Source organism: Aythya marila (assembly GCF_965140915.1).
Source record: "Aythya marila genome assembly, chromosome: 10".
Taxonomy (NCBI): Eukaryota; Metazoa; Chordata; class Aves; order Anseriformes; family Anatidae; genus Aythya; species Aythya marila.
Genome location: NC_139051.1, coordinates 16631225 through 16650008, shown reverse-complemented (window position 1 = coordinate 16650008; position 18784 = coordinate 16631225). Strand labels below are relative to the sequence as shown.

The following is an 18784-nucleotide window of genomic DNA, read 5'->3' as shown; positions in this document are numbered from 1 at the left end:
CGCGCAGCAGACAGGAATAGAAAGCACTCTGGGCTGACTCAGCACCTGGGCGTAAGGAAAGCCTGAGGTAGCCAGTGCTACCACTGGCTGGTCAGCAGGCTTCCTGCTGCCAATCCAGAGCATTGGCATACACGATTACATTAAAACATGCCAGTGGGAACCTAACGCTAGATTTAATGACTTCAAGTGAAAATAAAGAAAGCTGTTACGTTCAGACTGTTATTGTTCATGCTGCTTTGTGAATTTATTTCTTTAAATTTTCCACTTGTGCTCCTGCCAAGAGAGATCTATTAGACAGTAAGCAGCAAGAGTAAAACTTTATCATTTTGTTTCAAACTATAAAATAATTTACATCACATATTTTACTTACTTTTGTCTTTTTTTTTTTTTTTTTTTGAAACCACAAACATTCCAGCATCACACTGTAGGAATAAGAATAACAATAGAAAGCATAACCTTTTGCATAGTATTAAATGAACAGACAGAGTAAGTTCTTTATTTACAATTATTGTCTAGATAAAAAAATTCATAAAAACAGATGAATGAACATATATTAATAACCCCTAGTGGGATGGATTGCCAATGTACCACTGTATTGTTGTCCACAAATCTCATGCTGCTAAGTACAGTACGTCGAGAGCGAGCATTTATATATTGCAGGGAATTTTAACAAACTGATCATTTTGGTTTTTGATCCATTGTTCCCATCACAGAGAGGTCAAGCAATAAAAGAAAGGAATTGTGATGCACGACTTGTAGTTGAAAGGTCATAGCTATTCTGCTTTAAAAAAAAAAAAAAAATCTATCATTTATCATATACATAAAGCACAGTCTCTGCTCACAAAAGCCCAAGTTTTCTATGCATCTCAGTTTATATATGTTTTACTATATATACACAGAATGCAGTGTTCATTTTCTTAACAGTTTTCAAGTCTGCAAATGGTACCTTAAAGAGGGGTACTCCTACAGGAAAATTAAAAAAAAAAAAAAAAAAAAAAAGAAACCAAGAAAAAATATGAAGTGTTTGAAAATAAAAAGGCAGTCAGTGTTAAGATGCTGAAAATAAATTGTTCCAGTATTAATAGCTTTTGAAGATGTTCAAGTCCAAAGCTAGAGGCTTCCCTGTAAATAGATAACACTTTTTTTCTTCTGAATATGATATCCCAAATAGGCCATAGAAACCCAATACATGTTATACAAAGGTTAATCACCATATTTACAAAGCGAAGAACAATCCTGACTGAGTTTCAATCACTTTGTTGCTAAGAATTAGCTAAAATAATAATGCTTTCATGCTAGCTTTTTACTGTTAAGAAACGGGTACCACTATCTGTTGAAAACAGAGTTGTATACGCCTCCCAAGACCTGTTCTGTTGGTCAGTGAAAAGTTTGGATCAGCGAACTATGAGTTTGAGCCAAAAACATTCAAGCTTCTACACAAAAGTCCGGAAGCTGGCAATTCAAGCTGATTTGAGCTTTACCTGGCTGAATAGTCTTGATGCACCCTGAAAACACTTTAGTCAGTTCAGTCTGCAGTTTGGCCATGAGTCTAATCTTGTTTTGGAGAGTTCTGGCTTGGATTAGTTCTTGTGACTGCAGAGATGCACCATGGTATTAGCCAACTTTAAGACAACCAGTAATACCTTAACAAATCAATTTATCAAGCTAGTTTGAGAGTGTTTTTCAACACATCTGGCTTAATCAATGGTGTAATTCAAAATATCTTTTGCACTGTACAATTATGGAAAAGATCATATGCTGAAAAGTCTTCAAGCAAACTTTATATTAAATACAAAAATTATTTATGAAAAATCTGTGATCCACAAAGTGCTTAGCATTCAAGTGGTTGACATAGCAATTATATAAGCTCATAAATTTTAAGTTACCAGGGCTGTTACCATCTTGAAAAATATTTTTCACCCTCTTACTGCAGGTTTTCCAAATAGCCTTCTTTGTAGAAAGCTCTAAGTTAAACAATTGTTACAGTATACCTTGTGACTACAGGAAGACAAGCTTGGTTAAAAACAAAATCACACAAAGCATATCTCAATACACAATTAATATAGCTTCAGTCAGACCTAGTAGTGCAGAAATGATAGTTTTCTTTAAAAAAAAAAAAATCAAAGCAACAACCTACAGTAATTTTCATCCAAAATGCCAACAGCCCATACTTTGTAAGTAGTAAGGAAATAAATGCCTAAATTACTAAATGAAAAGGATTAACACAATATATCACAATATTTTAACATTAGTTTGATCTCCATATAGACAAACCAAATATAATGTATTTTTAATCTGTTATTTATAAACTCAACTCAGTTTCACATTCTTTCTTTCCAAAATTATTTTTGGAAGCCATTGCCATGTGTTTAAAGAATGAAATAGCCTCCATTATCATCTGTTGCACCAAAACAAATTCAAGCAGTTTATCAGAGGGAAAAAAAAATAACTTAAAAAAAAAAAAAAAAGAGAGAACCTGATCATTCCTATTTTTATTTGAAACAAAGGAAGCCTGGTTTACCTCCCTGTAAATAGGATCACAATGCTACATCCAATGTGTTATATTTTGGCTTCTTTTGTTATTTACTAGCAATATCTACATTACTTAACAAAAAAAAAAAAGAAAAAAAAAAAAGAAAAAATTCAGGCAGAAATCAAAACACAGTTGTAATAAAATATCTAGGGTGCAATATTACAGACGTTTTCAATGAGCTGAGCTGAGCCATTTTTATACTACTTCGGCAGGAAGTGCTTTCTTAACCCTACAAATAGTTAAGGATATTATCTACAGGCTTGTAAACAAATTACATTCTTTTTTTAGGACATAAATAAGTTAAAATAGTCAGAGCAATTTGAGCAGAAACAAGGCAACATGCCAACAAAGAAACTTTATATATATATAACTATATATATATAGATAGATATATACATATATATAATTAATTATGTATATACTTATATGTATATATCTCTATATATAGTCTCATAAATGTTTAAGTTCCTCTGTCCAACTGGTGCAAATCTACTGTGCAAGTTAAGCTTTGCAACTTCAAAAAAGTTATTTAAATTAATCTATACAATTGAGTCCATGCCACACAAGCATTTCAAAAAACTCACAGACCAGTGAATTGGATAAATAGCCTCAGAAAGAAGTCCTCTGCAGTTCCTGCTTAAGGAGGAAAAATAAAACAAAATGAAATAAAAATAAAGAGAAACAAAAAGAGAGAAAGAAGGGCCAGAAGTGTACAGTACATTCATGCAGGAGGGTATTTTTTTGTTTGTTTTGTTTTTCTGAAAGGGAACAAGAGGGGGTATGTAAATCAGCCATTCATTCTTTCCCCAAAACCATTGTGATCAACAATTCATTCACTTGTCTCAGAGTGAATAAGAGTTCAAACAGCTTTTCAGCCAGCAATGTTTTTAATATATATATTTATATATTTCGGTTGCTGTGGTTTTTATTTTATTTTACTATTTTTTTATTTTTTTATTTTTTTTGCAGTGACCTTTTCAGCTAAAGTGATGTCTCCAGGCTATGTATTGGGCTTCCTGGACTAGAAGAGGTAGCTGATTTACTTGTGTCAGTTGTAAGATTTATTCCACTGTCGATAGCACTGTTGTTCTTGTTCAGCGAAGACGGTGGACTCGAGTTTTTCTTGAGAGCAGAGTCTTCTTCTAGGTCTGTGTCATCAATGAGTGGGATGTGGGGCTGGGAATCTTCTATCCTAAATTCAGGATGAGTCATAAAGTTGTGAATAGAGGTTCTAGATTCTGGTTTTTCTAAACCTTCATAGAGAGAGCTACGGAATGCCTTCACGACGCGGATCTGGGGGGAGAAAAGGAAAGAGATGTCAGAGGCGCACCTTTAAAGGGCAACACTGTGTTAGAGAATACTTTGTGAAGAATGTAGCATATGGTTAGGGCAGTGCAGGCAGCTGAAGTCCATAGTCTCTGGATGTTATATGCATAAACGAGTGGCTCAGTTATGTGCATTTTGAATATCTGTATCAACTGCAATATTAAAATAAATCAAGTTTAAAGCCATCAAAGAACTGATGGGAAGTACTGGTTAAAGAAAGCGAACATCCACTCGTGTGGTACATCCCTAGTAAAAGACAAGCCATGTTAATTGTAATGCAAATGTAAAACCATGCATGTTGATAGTTTTGCAGTGAGTAAGTAGGAAGGCTTTTTTAATTAAAAAAGTCTCTTTTGTATTGTTAAATAAAAAAAACAAAAAACATTACACATAACATATCACACTTCACAAACAGAAAAGCATAGAACACAAACACAGTTTGATGGGTACATATGAGACACACAGGAGCCAAGGGTAAAAACTATCAGTAATATCAATGTTTTAAAGCAAAATCTAAATGAATGCAGCCAAGAGCACAAAAAGCCAAGCAGACAAAATACTAAGCATAATCATGCTACCACAGGGGGAAAAGAAAAAGAAAAAAAAAATCACAGTTACCACATGAACAGAGATAACTTGCACACAACAACTACACTTGGAAGCCTGGATAATGTGAACATCGTATTGTTGAACCAACTTTTATTTTTCCTTCATGCATATGTGAGGTAAACACTCGAGTATAGACCCACTGTTCTAGCCATTTAACTTTTTAATATATAGAAAACATAGTAAAATAATGTATTGATTGTTGGTTTGACTTGAATTACATTGTTAAACAGCAAGCTCTTTCATTTTCTGTGTCTCAGTTTTAATACTATTTGTAAGGTTAGACGCTGAAAGCGACAAAATTTATGCCATATATGCAGTCTTTAAACTAGGTCAGCAGACTTATGCCAGGATAAATTTAATGTTGTTAGCCACCTGACAATAAAAACACAGGTGAAAAGCTACAAGGCTCAGCCCATCAGACTGTCAGCCACAGTGCAAATTGCTTTCTCAGTAGGAAATGAAAGGAGCAGAGAGAGAGGAGCATGGCAGAGTGGGGACGCTAGTGCTCTGTGGGTGAGCAAAGGTAGGGATGCTGTCTGTATCCCAGTGACCTGCTGGTTCTGAAAAGACGTGAAGGAATGTGCTATGTGTTACTACTGAAAAAACATAACTTTTTGGAAGGGAGTGAGGGGCAAAGAGGAAAAAACAGAATGGCAAAAATGTGATCTGTTGGCAAATGCTTTATGACTAAATATGAGTTCTATCCTTCTACTTCCATGTAGTTCATGAGTGAATTTTCAGCATTTCTTAAAGGGGAGACCAAAACACAGGCAGAGGCAGAAAAAGGTGCAAGCAGGCATTGTGAAAGCTTTTCCACACGCATTTGAAATGGTCGGCGGTAGGTATGTGTATCTTTTTACATGTGAATATGCTGCACATTACTGATTGGTTTAATACAGCACTAATTTGTAAAGCTTTAATTCCTCCTTGAATCAGCAGACTGTATTTTATTAATGGCACGGGGTCACCGTGTTCCAGCTGTGGGATCTAGCTGATCCTGTGGCTGGAGCTGCCTAAGCTGTACAGAATTTCAGCAGATTTGAGAAAGAGGCTGTCTTGTATTTTGATCTCTCTGACCTTTGTCCTTGTTTGTGTTCTCTACATTTAAATATTTGTAATCTTTCAAAAATCCTGAAAGCAGAAGTCATGCCATCTTCAGATCCATGGCCCTCAGTCAGAGGCCAAATACCCTCCCTTCTCTTTAGAAATACATTTGGTAACACCAGGGCACAGTACAAAAAGCAGGTTCGTGTACTGCTTATGTTCCAAATAAGAGGACCAGAGTGGTGCAGAATGGTCTTGGCCAGATGTGGGGTACTGGAAGATATCAGGAGGTTGGCAGGCATGCAAGGCAAGAGGAGGATAAGAAGAGTAAAGATTACGTGCTACAATAGAGGTGCACCTCTATTTGACAGAGCACCTGGAATTATAAAGCAGGGCTTTATGCAGGCTGAATTGCTTTGAATTGTGTTTTGCTGTGTTATGGTTCTGTAGTGAACAGGCATATAAAAGATTCATTTGCATTACTAAAAATAGGATTTGAACTCATAGAGTAGAGCTGACATACTAATTCCCTCATTTTCTAGGCCTTTCTCTCTTGTATTTTAAAGTGCAAAGTAATTAGACTAAATAATTAAAAAAACAGCGTGTTAGCCAAAGCAATCTTTAAGACATGCTACCACATTGTGGTAAGTTAAATCAGGGAATTTCTCTGTAACATGCTTACTTTATAATATGGGCTGATACGGTGGTATTTTCTGCAAAGATCCCTATTATTTCTGCTAAATAAAAATAAATCATTTTACTCAATTGCAGCTGTTCACTATATCTTATCGACCAAGTAAATACTTTATTTTGAATACAGCTACTTTTTGTTGCATAGATTTAGGTTCTGTTTGCCAGCTAGACTTTTTTTTTTTTTTTTTTTAAATAAAGGTAAATTAGATTTTCGCTTAAATAGAAAAGACTTGCAATTTCATATTATGCTTGTATAGATTCTGTAGTACCCAGTGAAAGTAAAGCTTTTCTTCAGGCCACACAAACTGCATTTAAGCCTCTACAGGCTAGCAAGGGAGGAACTTAATTTCATTTTATGAGACTCCAAGTTCTGTAGTAGAAAAAAACACCACTAAAGTCACTGAAATTCTGCTTAAGCAAGATTTCAGAAGTAGTCTAAGAAAAGGATACTGTAGCGTAAGAACTGCTTCAAGTGTTTTAAAAACTGTGCGTTGATACTGCATTTAATACCAACATTTGGAGTAAAAGTTGCATTTAATGCCAAGCTTTTAGTCAACCATAGAGGTAGCTGATTTGCATGTTACACAGCTGGGGGAAACCAATAGAACTAGGTTGTATTTGAAAACAAGTTACGAAAACCTGCCTGCCATGACCTGAATTCAATACTCTGCTGGGACTGCTCAAACTGATGACCCACTGAAAGAAAACACTACACTAACATCTTTTGCTTGGACTAAATGTGTTTACAGAGCAATCTGAAGGTTTTTAATTGCAGAACATACAATCAGCCAGCAATCATTTCACTTTATGTAAAGATCTATGAAAAAGTTCTGGCATGGACCATTAAAGTCTTGCAGGAACATTTAAATGCTACTGGCATAGATTCTGTTTCTTCATAGTGACTTTTACTAAAAATAAAAAATAAAATACTAGCTTAAAAAGTAGTTTAGACCTGCTGATATGTAAAGTAGCTCATCTGCTGAATACAACAGTAAAATAAGGGCCAGATCTGGACAAATCCCTAAATCTGAGAGTACTTAGAGATAGCTTTCTAGTAAATTTCCTTCTCTAAGTATCTGTAGAAAACTATTTTTTTTAACATCTCCCTAAAGTTTCAGAGATTGATTTCCATCAATATCTCAATTAAAGAGAAACTCCCCATTTTAAATTGTATTGCTTGGTATGTAGAAGAAAACATTTACTTTTAGTGTCACACCTCATTCAGTGACAGAATTCCTTCATTACAATGTAATTCAAAATCTTATTAATCTTTCCCTTAATGTATCAAATTATTGCTTACAGGAACAAAATTTGGTTCTTTCAGTACTTTAATGGAAACATAGGTAGCTGAATACAAAGGTGGTATTTTAATTTATACATAATAACACTACCCTATTTAATCAAAGAAATTAAATATATTATTTACTGAGAGTTACATGGCCCAATAGCAACATTTTTTTTTTAATGCATGCTAAAGTAAGTTCAAGGTTATATGAAGTATATCTACTGTAAAAGTTTTAGGGGCTCTGCTGAAACAAAGTGTGATTACTTTTTGAAGATAAAGCCAATAAACTTCACAGAATGTACAGCATGTAAAAGCAGGGACATACCCATGATGGATAGAACCTAAAAGGTGTTGGTTTCTATGGACTATGTGGAGCTCATGTTGATGAGATTTCTTTATGATACTGACAATGCCAAGGGAAGACAAACAGTGTGATACAGCTCCCTTTTCTCACAGTAATGGAGACAACAGAAAAAAATGAACTGCTTTTAAACAAAAGACTGTGGGGACAACACTTCAGGACATTTTTGACATGGCTATAAGTTTCCACTTCTTTCTTCTCTGTAGCTGTAATAGAAAAAACTCTTGAGTTTCATCCCACCTTGAAAGTTAGATTTATTATACTGCATCAGGCAAGAAGAATAAAAGAATTAAAATTTTAGATACTACAAATTTGTCCATTCAGAATAAAAGATGAAGTTCAGAATCTCACTCCTAAATACAACAATCTAGGCAAATACACAAGGCCTGTTAATCATCAGCAGATGTCATATGGTTGGTAGTGTGTGGGCTTATACTCGAATGTTTACCTGGCTTCATATAAGCCAAGTATCTTGAGTTTGGTTCACATTCATTTCAGGCTCAAGGTTAAAGACTCACAACCTCTTTTTATTTCACTCTCTCCTGCTGAACCCTTTTGTCCAATGTTCTCTAGCCCTCTGGGAAAACAAACACATTTAATATTCAGACAGTAGAGAGTAGGGCACTGCAAAAGCAAATAAATTCAATACTGAAAGATCAGTAAGGTGATTAGTATAAAATTGTAAACAAGAGGTCAATTTTGCAAAGAGATGCCAACTCTTATGTGTAACTGACACTATTCTGTATCAAGACTATAGCTGCACAAATGTAAAAGTTTGGTCAAATACTATTGGATACGTAAAAGCTTTGAGATAGAAGGCATATCTTCAGTGTGTTTGGTTTTGTTTATTTTTGAATCCTCCCAGTTAATAAAATCAGATTAAGTATCCACAGGAGGAGATATTATATGCAAAGGAGTCACCTGTAAATATGACTACCATGTTCTGGATTGTATGATGAAGAAGGTGAGTAAATTCAAAAATAAATTAAAAAAAATAGAAAAATTATAATTTCTACGTTTCTGCATTAATGAGTGAAAGAGACGCATACTCTCCTTCTACATAAATATGCAATAAATCCAGGAAGTGCTACCAAAAACTCAAACCACATGTAGCAAGGGCAGAATAGAATAACTACGCAGTCTGGGATATCCTCAGGCCTGATTCTCATTTCACAAAAGTTTCACGTGACTATTATCCCACTGAATTTCAGGGCATGAGATCAGAACCATATGCAGGGCTTCCGCTTTCCATAGCATTTCTCCTTTATTATAGGACTCCTGCAAATTTATAGAACCTGACATTTTTGTATCAGATTTGACAAAGCTTAAATATATTAAACACCCTTTTAAAGAAATTATTTCTATGTAAGGACAATAAATCTTGCCACGACACATCTCCAGTTGAGGACATGACTAAGACTTTAAGTCTATTTATTTTCCCTAAAGGAAAGATATGCAGAAGTCAATTTTGATCTTGCATATCCCTGTAAGTTTGGTAAATCTTTGTAATAACAAGTGAGAACTTCTAAGCTTTACTATGGTATCTCTGTCTCTATCAGCTGATGTCCCTAAATGATGCAACTTTTATAAACATCATTCTAGATGCAGACTTCATTTCAAGTCACATTTTGCTTATTCCATTTCTGCATGTGACAGTTAAACTATGTTGCTACAGAAAGCAAGTGGCAATTTCAGTAAGGCTGGTTTGCCCACTTGACTTGATCGTCTGTGTTTTGAATTTATATAAGTATGAGACAGTAATTTTGCCTTACATTTAATAAATCAGATTGTTTTCTAAAAAAAATAAAAAAATAAAATCCTATTTTCAGCAAAAGCTGCTGAACAGTAAATATTTTTTCTCAATACAAGAGTATCTGATTTTCATGCAGGATAGATTACAAAAGCTAAGCCAAACTCTCTTAAATTGTTCATCAGTAAATGCATCACAATATGCACTAGAATCAAGATTGCTACTAGAATCAAGTTCTGTGCTACAGTTTCCGACATAATTTGCAGATGCTCATACCCTTGTGCCACTCTGAGGCAAGTGTTACAGATATAAGTATTGTACCTAAAATGATGGCTTCTTGGTGAGTCTGATAAATTTCAGCTATTTATGAGTTAAAGTGGCAATGAAAAAACTTCTTTTTACCTGAGAGTTAGCCCCACTTTTGAAGAAAATGTTAGACCCCAAAAAAAGTGAAACTGAACAAAAATACAGCCTTAATTAGGCTATGTTCTTCTTTTGCTGAAAAACACTTAAAAAAAATTAAAAAAAAAAAAACTTCAGAGATCTGTATGATGGAAATATACTGAGAATATTTTGTGATCATTTGGTATGACATTAATTTGCTGCTAGAAACGCTAGAGTCATCACCCTGCATTTTTTCCTGTGCCATCTTTAGAAGTGGCTTGTTTGAGGCCACTGCTGCTAGCATTAATAAAACAAAAATTTTGATTGAGTAAAATATTCACTTCCAAAAATCTCAGACCAAAATGACAGACCTCAAGAGAATAAAGAAGAAGGAACCTGCAAATTTAAAAACTGCAGCAGACTGACGATCTGGAAGATTATTTTTTGGTGGGGCTTCATAGAAATCACAGAATAGTTTGGGTTGGAAGGGACCCTAAAGCCCACCCAGTTCCAACCCCCTGCCAAGGGCAGGGACAGCTGCCCCAGCCCCATCCAGCCTGGCCTTGGGCAGCCACAGCTCCCCTGGGCAGCCTGGGCAAGGGCCTCACCAATTATTTTTCAATATTTTTTTTTAACTTTTAACTTTTTATGAAAGAAAGAATTTTTTTGTGGTGTTTTGTTTGTTTTTAAGAGACCTATGTTTTCTGACTGCTTCCACTTAAGAACGTTATTAACTATATACTCTGTGAGAATGGGGGAAGGAGGAACATCAAAGAATATTAAACGTGCATCTTTCTTGGAAAATTTTAAACTGCATTCTCTTGAAGGGGCTACCTACTGAAAATATAAACAACATTTGAGAACTAGATATAAACAGACTAGGATAAAGAACAACTTGTTTACTTTGTGTACAGTTAGATCCTCTACCTAACTATTATTACCAACTAATGCTGACTTCTAGAAATATGTAGTTTGTTGATGGCAAAACCACTATGACAGCTAAACAATTTCAGCATAACTAGGGAAACTTCAGTACTACAGTAAATATTTCCTTGTATAAATTACTTTTCATTAAGGTTTGCAACCCTCTTAATGATTTGAATGTGCCATTCTTATGAATACCTGAAAAATTCAGGTAACATTTTCCTAATCTGTTTCACCAACCATTGTAGATGAGACAGCATTTTACAGGCAGCTTTTCCATTAAGTAGTTACTGAACTTATGTGTGGCTGTTAATAATTAATAAAATTTAAAAATACTTTGATGTCTCTGAATCAAACATTAATCTGCTCCAAAATAATAGAAAAACTACAGGATTTTGTTTCCAAATAACGACGTGATAGCTACATATGCAATATTTTAAAAAATCCTGAAGAGAGGGAAAGGCTTAAAAACCAGAGATACAGTTATCCCATTATTTCTCCCACCCCACGGAAAAATGTAATAATTTAGGGTTTCATTCATTGTGAGCAGCCAAGAGAAAAGCAGTCAATCCTGTCCCACTACATATATTTTAAGCAAGGAGCCAAAAAGTAGAGCTAGGTGTTCATTTTGCAACTGAAATTTTCTCAGAAAATGCCAATTATTAAAACACACCCTATTTCTATGATATTTGGATTTGGAAAGGTTTTCCAGGTTCTAGAAGAGGAGTAATTTGGAGATAAACAACTTCTATTTTTTTTTTCCCCCGCTGTCATTCATTGGGTTTGTGTCATAATATTAATAAACCAAAACATAGTGGCTGCAGCTCAATGCCTTTCCTTCTCTTGATCATGATGCTGCCTTGAATTGTTGATGTTGTTGGAGTAAAAGTTAGCAAGCCAAATTTCCAATGAGACAAAGATAAAAATTTTCTCTGAGAGAAAACAGACAAAGTCAAAACCTTAATGGATCTTTGGCTTCTTAGCAAAAGTAAAGTTTCTCCTTTGACATTTAATTCCAACAAAAATTCTAATGTATGTCAGAAATTTCTTTATTCTTGATTTTCAAATACTGAACGGGTTGCACTTGAACTAAAGGGAAAGGTCAAGCTTCCTTTTTTCATCCAGCAGTTCTGGAATGTTATTTCCCTCTCTTGTCTGCCTTTTCCTTGTGTGCTTTCCTTCTCTAGCTGGCTTGTCTCACCAGCTTTTCACTAAAATTTGCATCAGGTAACTACTGCATGAGTCTGTAAAGTATGGGACAGACTTGTAAAAGTGACTTTATAAAGTTAAATATTCTTTTAATGCTAAGCAAGGTTAGAAATATGAGTTTTACTTGGCAAATGAAGACATTTTACTGTCAGTAAAACAGCCCTTTCAAAAATTTCATTCTCTTCATTAACTTCACTAGATGCTTCACTTATACCTATAATAAAGCTCTTTCAAGATTTCAGTGTTTAGAAACTTTTTCAAACATAAGTTTTTTGCCTTATTTATTTTGTTGCATCAACACTGTCCACTAACCAGTTTAGCTCCCTCCTTAATGTTTACCTCCAACTAGATTTAGAGATAACAGTTCTTTTCGTTCATCATTCATGTAAACAATACATAGCTTTGCATCATAAACTATATTCTCTATTTCTTTATTACTGCATCCGTCCCAATTAGAGTACATTTTCCTTGGCTGTGAGTGACCTGTATTATACAGTCTTCCAGAAAGAATGATCTTTTTCAAGCTGTTTTCTTTTCTTTTTTTTCTCTTACTACAAGATTTTCACAAAACTATTTAAAATACATATTTTGTAAGCAGAAGAAAAATATATACAATGACATCAGGAAAACATAACACAGAAACCTCAAATAGAGTCTCCATAACTGGATAAAAATGTCTACAAATTCCTGCTCTAACAATACCTAACATAACCTGCAATAAATGATGGAGAGCATCTACTGTACACAAAGTAATCCAGTTTTGTGTAGCTGGGTAATAAACTAATAAACATAACAGGACAAAGTGGGAAAGGGCAAAGTAGCTCAGTCTCAAATGACTGCTACATAAGTTGGCATCTCTGTAGGTCTGATGCATTAAGAATACACACTCACGCCCAGCCGCAGCAGCAGATGTGCTGGTAGGAGAGGAAAGAGCATTGGATAACGATACGTGACTAGGGCTAGAAATATTGGTTACATCCTGGGTCTGGCTTGTGACGGAGGACTGTCTCCTTAGGGCCCCCTGAAAGGAAGTGCCACTCTTGAAAGTATTGACTACTTCGATCTGCAATGGAGGAAAGAATGAGACAAGTTGCTTAAAGTATGGATACAGTTGCAAAACTGACAGGAATAATAATGAAAAACAATAAATCAACCGTGCACACAGTTTTACTTCAACTGAAATAAATACTTTTTTTTTTTTTAAGTGTTCTTTTTATAATATTTTTAGATATGAAATGGTCCAATTTTTCTGCCTGGATTAAATGAAACAGCTCCATAGCAGAGACAGTGGAGCTGCATCAGTTTAAACAACAAGAAGATTTGAAATAAAAATCTTAAAAATTTAAACCATTTTATTTATATGTAAATAAACTAAATACAACTGGAATACTTGAAATAGCTAACCTCCACTTTTTTCCTACTGAGAATAAAATTACTTTGCTATTACTCTTTACGTGTTCTTCCAGAGGGTGGAAAATTCATTTACTTAATAGGAACAACAACAAAAGCCTATAAAAATATTCAAAATAAGAATCCATTTTGTCTACAAAAAACAGGGTTGTCAGTATACTAGCTTGATAAAATAGAAAGTGTTCTGATATTTTATCTGACTTTTTCTTTAATGAAAGTTTTTTGTAAATTTTACAGTAATAATGAATGCTAGTCTATTACAATTATAGATTAAAATATTACTATTTTATCTTTATACAGTGCTTAAAATTACACAGAAAGTGATGTTGAACTGAATTGAATATTGCAGTTTTCTACTTTACTATTTTCTATTTCTTATTTCCATATGCATATTGCACTCAGTGTTACATGTATCTATGATGAATACCTTCCTGAGTACTTTTAGTCCTTAACTGAGAAGATGAGTTAAAAAAATGGGTTAAGTATTTCAAGACTGTCTGTGCCACCAGTATAACCTAATAAAAAGCAGACGCTATGTATCAAATGTATGTAAAATAAGAGACTGGCAGATAGGAGCAAAGAATAAATATATGCTAAAATCCATACACACCAAAACATCCTTTGTTCCATTAGTGCCACCACAACATAACAAAACAGTATGAGAACCCACTAGAAGAATTCACCCAACCACTTATTTGAAGAAGCCCACTGTTCCCAAATTTGTATCTTGCAACCCAGATTTCTGAAGAGACACAGCCTAGAAAGTAGTTGGGAAAAGGTTAAGTGGTATATTTATCAACTTCAACAGCACAAACCATGGTACAAGCCCTCATAAATTCTTCAAGTTGAAAGCATCATAATAACTTTGCTAACATTTTCTACTGCAATCAGTCCTAGGAATAAATAAATTAATATGGCTTCATCTCTAGTGGTATGGATGCATCCCCTCCCATTATCTTAGTCTTCAGAGTTCATTCTTTATTTTCCTGCAGGTTTTTTTTGAAAATTACCATATCAAGATCCCAGTAAAAGGGATTATAGGTTACTGCTGTATAATCATCTGACTGTAGGTTTACTAGACAAACATGAAACAGCTTTGTTCACTGACCCATTTTTTTCCAATGAGAGCCCGGAATACAACATGCATTTCATGTGCATACTGATAGCTACAGTATTAAGCAGTCATGACAACATTTTCCAACTTTGCTCTGTTCCTGCAGCAAACTTATTTTGACCTACATGTCCAACACAAATATCACAGTTAAAAAATACAATATGGGGTGGGTTAGCATCTGGTATGAGGGTACAAGTGAATCAGTGGCATCTAGATAACAACATATGGTTCAAACCATGGGTTATATATGAAGGCATGTTAAATACTCACCTGAAATGTTCACTGTACAAAAGTAGAATTAGATAAAGATCCTGGGTTTTCATGATCTGATTGAGGTGACAGAGCACTCTTCAAAAGAGAACATTCAAGAAAGATTTTAAAGACTCTCACTGAGAGCATGAAGTGCACTGTGGAAGACACAGATGATAAATCCTAAGCCAAAGGACATTTTTAGATGTATAAATGCCTTTCTAATTAACTGAAAGGAAAAGACCCTAGTACAAGCATGAATGAAAAGACAAGGGAAGATCTGTATTTAATAGTTTCTCCAGAGAACAAGAATTACAGGTGTGTAATTTACTCTTTCTCATGAAAAAAAATATAACTACAGATCTTCATTGAGTGAATCTACAGGGGAATGATGACAACGTTATCAGAATCTTAAAGGCTGAACATACAGGGCTGTGTTCTGCCTAAAGCCAAGGAAGAAGAAGAGGAGAACTTGTCCCAGGAGTTTATCTTCCAAAATCAGAAAACAAAGAAGAAAGAGTTCATCCAAATAAATAAGTAAACAATGCATTTTAAAATAGGATGCTTTTGTAATTACAGAAGACTGAATTTATTTAGAACAATTCAAGCTGCTAAAAATGAGAAGGTAAAGGCTAAGTCACACATCATAAAAAGTTAGAAAATTTTCTAACAAAACAAAGAATGTAATCATGTTTTGATTGCATGCCTTTAGGTAGAAGAAAAAAACGCTGTTCTATATTTTTCACCTCTCTTATCTTTCTTTATGTCCTATAATTTATAAGATCTATATTTTAAACAAATGTATATACATTTAATTGAAATATCAGTGATTAGCAGTTTAAAAAAAAGGGGGGTTGGGGCTGGATCTTAACAGAATAGTCCTGACAGGACAGATATGCCAAAACTTTTTTATGACTCTTGACATATAACAGAATTTCCACAAGCATTTCTGTTGTCATTAATGTCAACAGGATCCAGGTATCATTCACCTTATCTCCAACAAATATTTATTTTATTTTTTAAAGAACAAGAACAATTTTGCTTTGTTTAATCTCTGGCAGTTTGCTTTAGCAAACTCAACTTTAATCTGCATGAAATAACAGTTTCCATTCTACTTACTTTGCTCCCCTGAAATGTTTTCTGCATAATGCTAAACAGCAGAATGGGAGAAAAAAAACAAAAACAAACAAACAAACAAAAATAGAAAAGAGGTGCTATATTTTTTCTTTTTATCTAACTTTAAAAAAAAACAAAAACTTGCTGGGATTGACTTTCATTGCTATGGCATTTGCATTTGTTCAAGAACAAAGTTTTAATGCAGAAAGGAAGAGGAAGAAAATGCAATACAGCACCTCTGTATTTTTTGACTGTCTAAACAGGCATCTTCCTTTTTTCATTAGCAGTCCCTAGACATTTGAATTTCTGAAAATTTTAAATGCATTTCTGTAGCAATTAACATGGCACCTGTGTATTTTCATTTATGTATTGCTTTTATTCTAATACTTTTTCTAATATTTAGAGAATTTTTATTTATTTTTTCCTACCTCAAGCAGATAAAACAAACTTTGAATTACAGGATGATAGGGAGGGAGGAAAGAGCCAGACCCTGTGTTGTAAAAAGTAAGATATGTATCTTGAAAAGTTTTAGAACCTCCGCTCTTCGCAATTTTTCCATATTCAAATATAAGGTAACTACATAAACTTTTTGGTATTCAGTTTGAAAAGATGCAATGAATTTGTGGAACTTTTCAAAGATTATTAGATCTGCCCAGATGGTATGATCAGTCTTAACTCTCTCACTCCTTCAGAATAAGGAATTCTTGAGAACTGCAGCAAAGACTTGGAAAACAGTGCTGATAACTAGCAGAGATTGAAAAGCCCTGTCTTCTATGAAATTTAAGAGCTTTATATCCTTATGAAGCTTGCATAACTAGGATGAGTCAGTTGTGAAAGCTCTTCTGACAAAGTTGTCTATTAAGTAGCCACTCTTCCATCCAGAGAACAGTATGCATTCATGCAGAGACAGCACAAGGTATATTTATAAGACAACAAGACATGTAAATGATATCTAAATGAACAAAAGTAGACCAAAAAAAAAAAAAAAAAAAAGAAAGAAAATCAGAAATATATAGCCAATCTCTATAACTCAGTTATGTGTGTTTTTCATGCACCTTTCTTTAAAGTAAATTCTGCATGTAGAGTGTAAAATAGAAATGCCTGATGTTTCAGTATAAAGAGTCAACAATGGAAATTCTTTCTCTGGTTGCCTAGGTTTGAAACCTTTGTTTTGAGAGTAAAGAAACAAAGAAAGAAGAAAAAAGAAAAAGAAAAAAAGAGTCTTTACTACTGCAAAGTTTTTGCCAGTTTGGATGAGGTTTTACTGGAACAATACAAAGGAGATCTGTCAATTATCTGGACAGAGAGGAAAAAACAAAAAAGAAAAAAAAAAAAAACCTACTGTAGATTCTTTATAACTTTCCTAGGAGTTAAGGCTTTTGTTGAATGCTGTAGCTATCTGTCCAGTAATGACTGAATAGCAAATAACCAAAAATAAACATGATCTAATATACAGCACAAGTGTGTGATGGTAGAAACCAGTCTTGCTGAGATCAGAATGATCAATCAAGTCATCAGTCTATTGTTTATTCCTAATCTTAACTGACATCCTCTTACATATATAAAGTGAGGGGATGCTCTACCTTCTTCTTCCGCATCTCCAGGAGTGCATTAGGCATCAGAGGATTCTTGCAAATCCTCCAGCTCCCCAAGGATGCTACAGACATCCTCATCTTCTTCCATCAACTCTTCTTTAGATGGCTTCCTGAGAAATGTAGTACAAGTGTATGAATTCATTTGGATGGGCCACAACACATAGCACATCAAAATGCGCTCAAGGTCCATCCAACAATTGGTCTAATTTGACCTGCATATAAGTTCATCACTCTCCAGTGGATATCTTGTAGCTGCTTTTGGAACTCTTTTTGAGTGTGTTGGCCCATTTTCTTTTTTCCATTAGCATTCCACAGATGTGAAATGGATGTAAAAATCAACATCATTGAACAAAAAAAAAAAATGAGGAAAAAAAATCACAGAGCCTCTTGGCAGAAGGGGAAACAGTGCATCCTACCAAAGGTATTTCTACAACTAAGAGCAGAATGGAAACTGAGAAGATGGATGTTAGCAAAGAAATGTAATTAATTTCATTTTGTTTTAAATAGTGTAAAAGAATAATAATTTGTTTGTGAATTAAGTGGACAAAGATATGCAGAAGAGCTAAAAACTACCTCTCAGACTAGAAAAAGAATTGAAAGGATGTAATTTTTTTTTGTGTGTGTGCTTGTAGTTCTTTGCACTCACCACAACCAGAAAGACATCCTGACAGAAATGCCAACAGACAATACTCCTCCTACAGCCAATCAGGAAGAAAAGAATGCACATTTAGAGGTCATCTTTCCATAATGATTACCGTTACCTGGGCACCTGTTTGTCACCTTTTAAACTGAGAGGAACTGTGACAATTTGAAATTTCTCTACTGATGAGTGCTCCTGACTCAAGACAGGAGTCAAGACGTACAACCCTGAAGATCCATGTTTAATCACTTACCTCAGAAGCTTGGTAATTTACCCAAAGACTCTCTCTAACACCCTAATCTCTAATTTCACTCTCTTGCCTTTCTCACTTTCCTGTGATGCACCAAGTAGACCTAACTATCCTAGCTTCAGTTTACTGCTTTCCCCCATTTTTCTAAAATATATGACTGCAATTTTTTCTCCAGGGTGGGAAAAAAAAAAAAAAAAAAGAAAAAGTATCAATTTGTAGATGGAAAAAGAGAAAATACCATCTATCTCTAGTTAAGACAAAAATCTCAAACTCAAAATCTTCTGTAATAAAA

At 34.4% G+C, this 18784-nt stretch overlaps 1 protein-coding gene across 12 annotated transcripts in view; it reads right to left on the bottom strand.

Annotated features, from left to right (window-relative positions):
* Positions 1-464: 464 nt before the first annotated feature.
* Positions 465-18784, bottom strand: part of ATP2B2 (ATPase plasma membrane Ca2+ transporting 2) — a 415521-nt gene continuing 397201 nt past the window's right edge. For 5 of the 12 annotated variants that reach the window (XM_082768047.1, XM_082768052.1, XM_082768053.1 and 2 more), the window contains 2 exons: positions 13095-13181; positions 465-3826 (listed from right to left, as the gene is read on the bottom strand). In XM_082768047.1, coding sequence (XP_082624173.1) covers positions 3515-3826; positions 13095-13181 — 399 coding nt within the window. In that variant the 3' untranslated portion in view covers positions 465-3514. Of the gene's footprint in view, positions 3827-8372; positions 8429-13009; positions 13182-17438; positions 17713-18784 lie in introns of those variants that run through there. The other 7 variants (XM_082768054.1, XM_082768055.1, XM_082768056.1 and 4 more) reach the window with 4 other exon arrangements.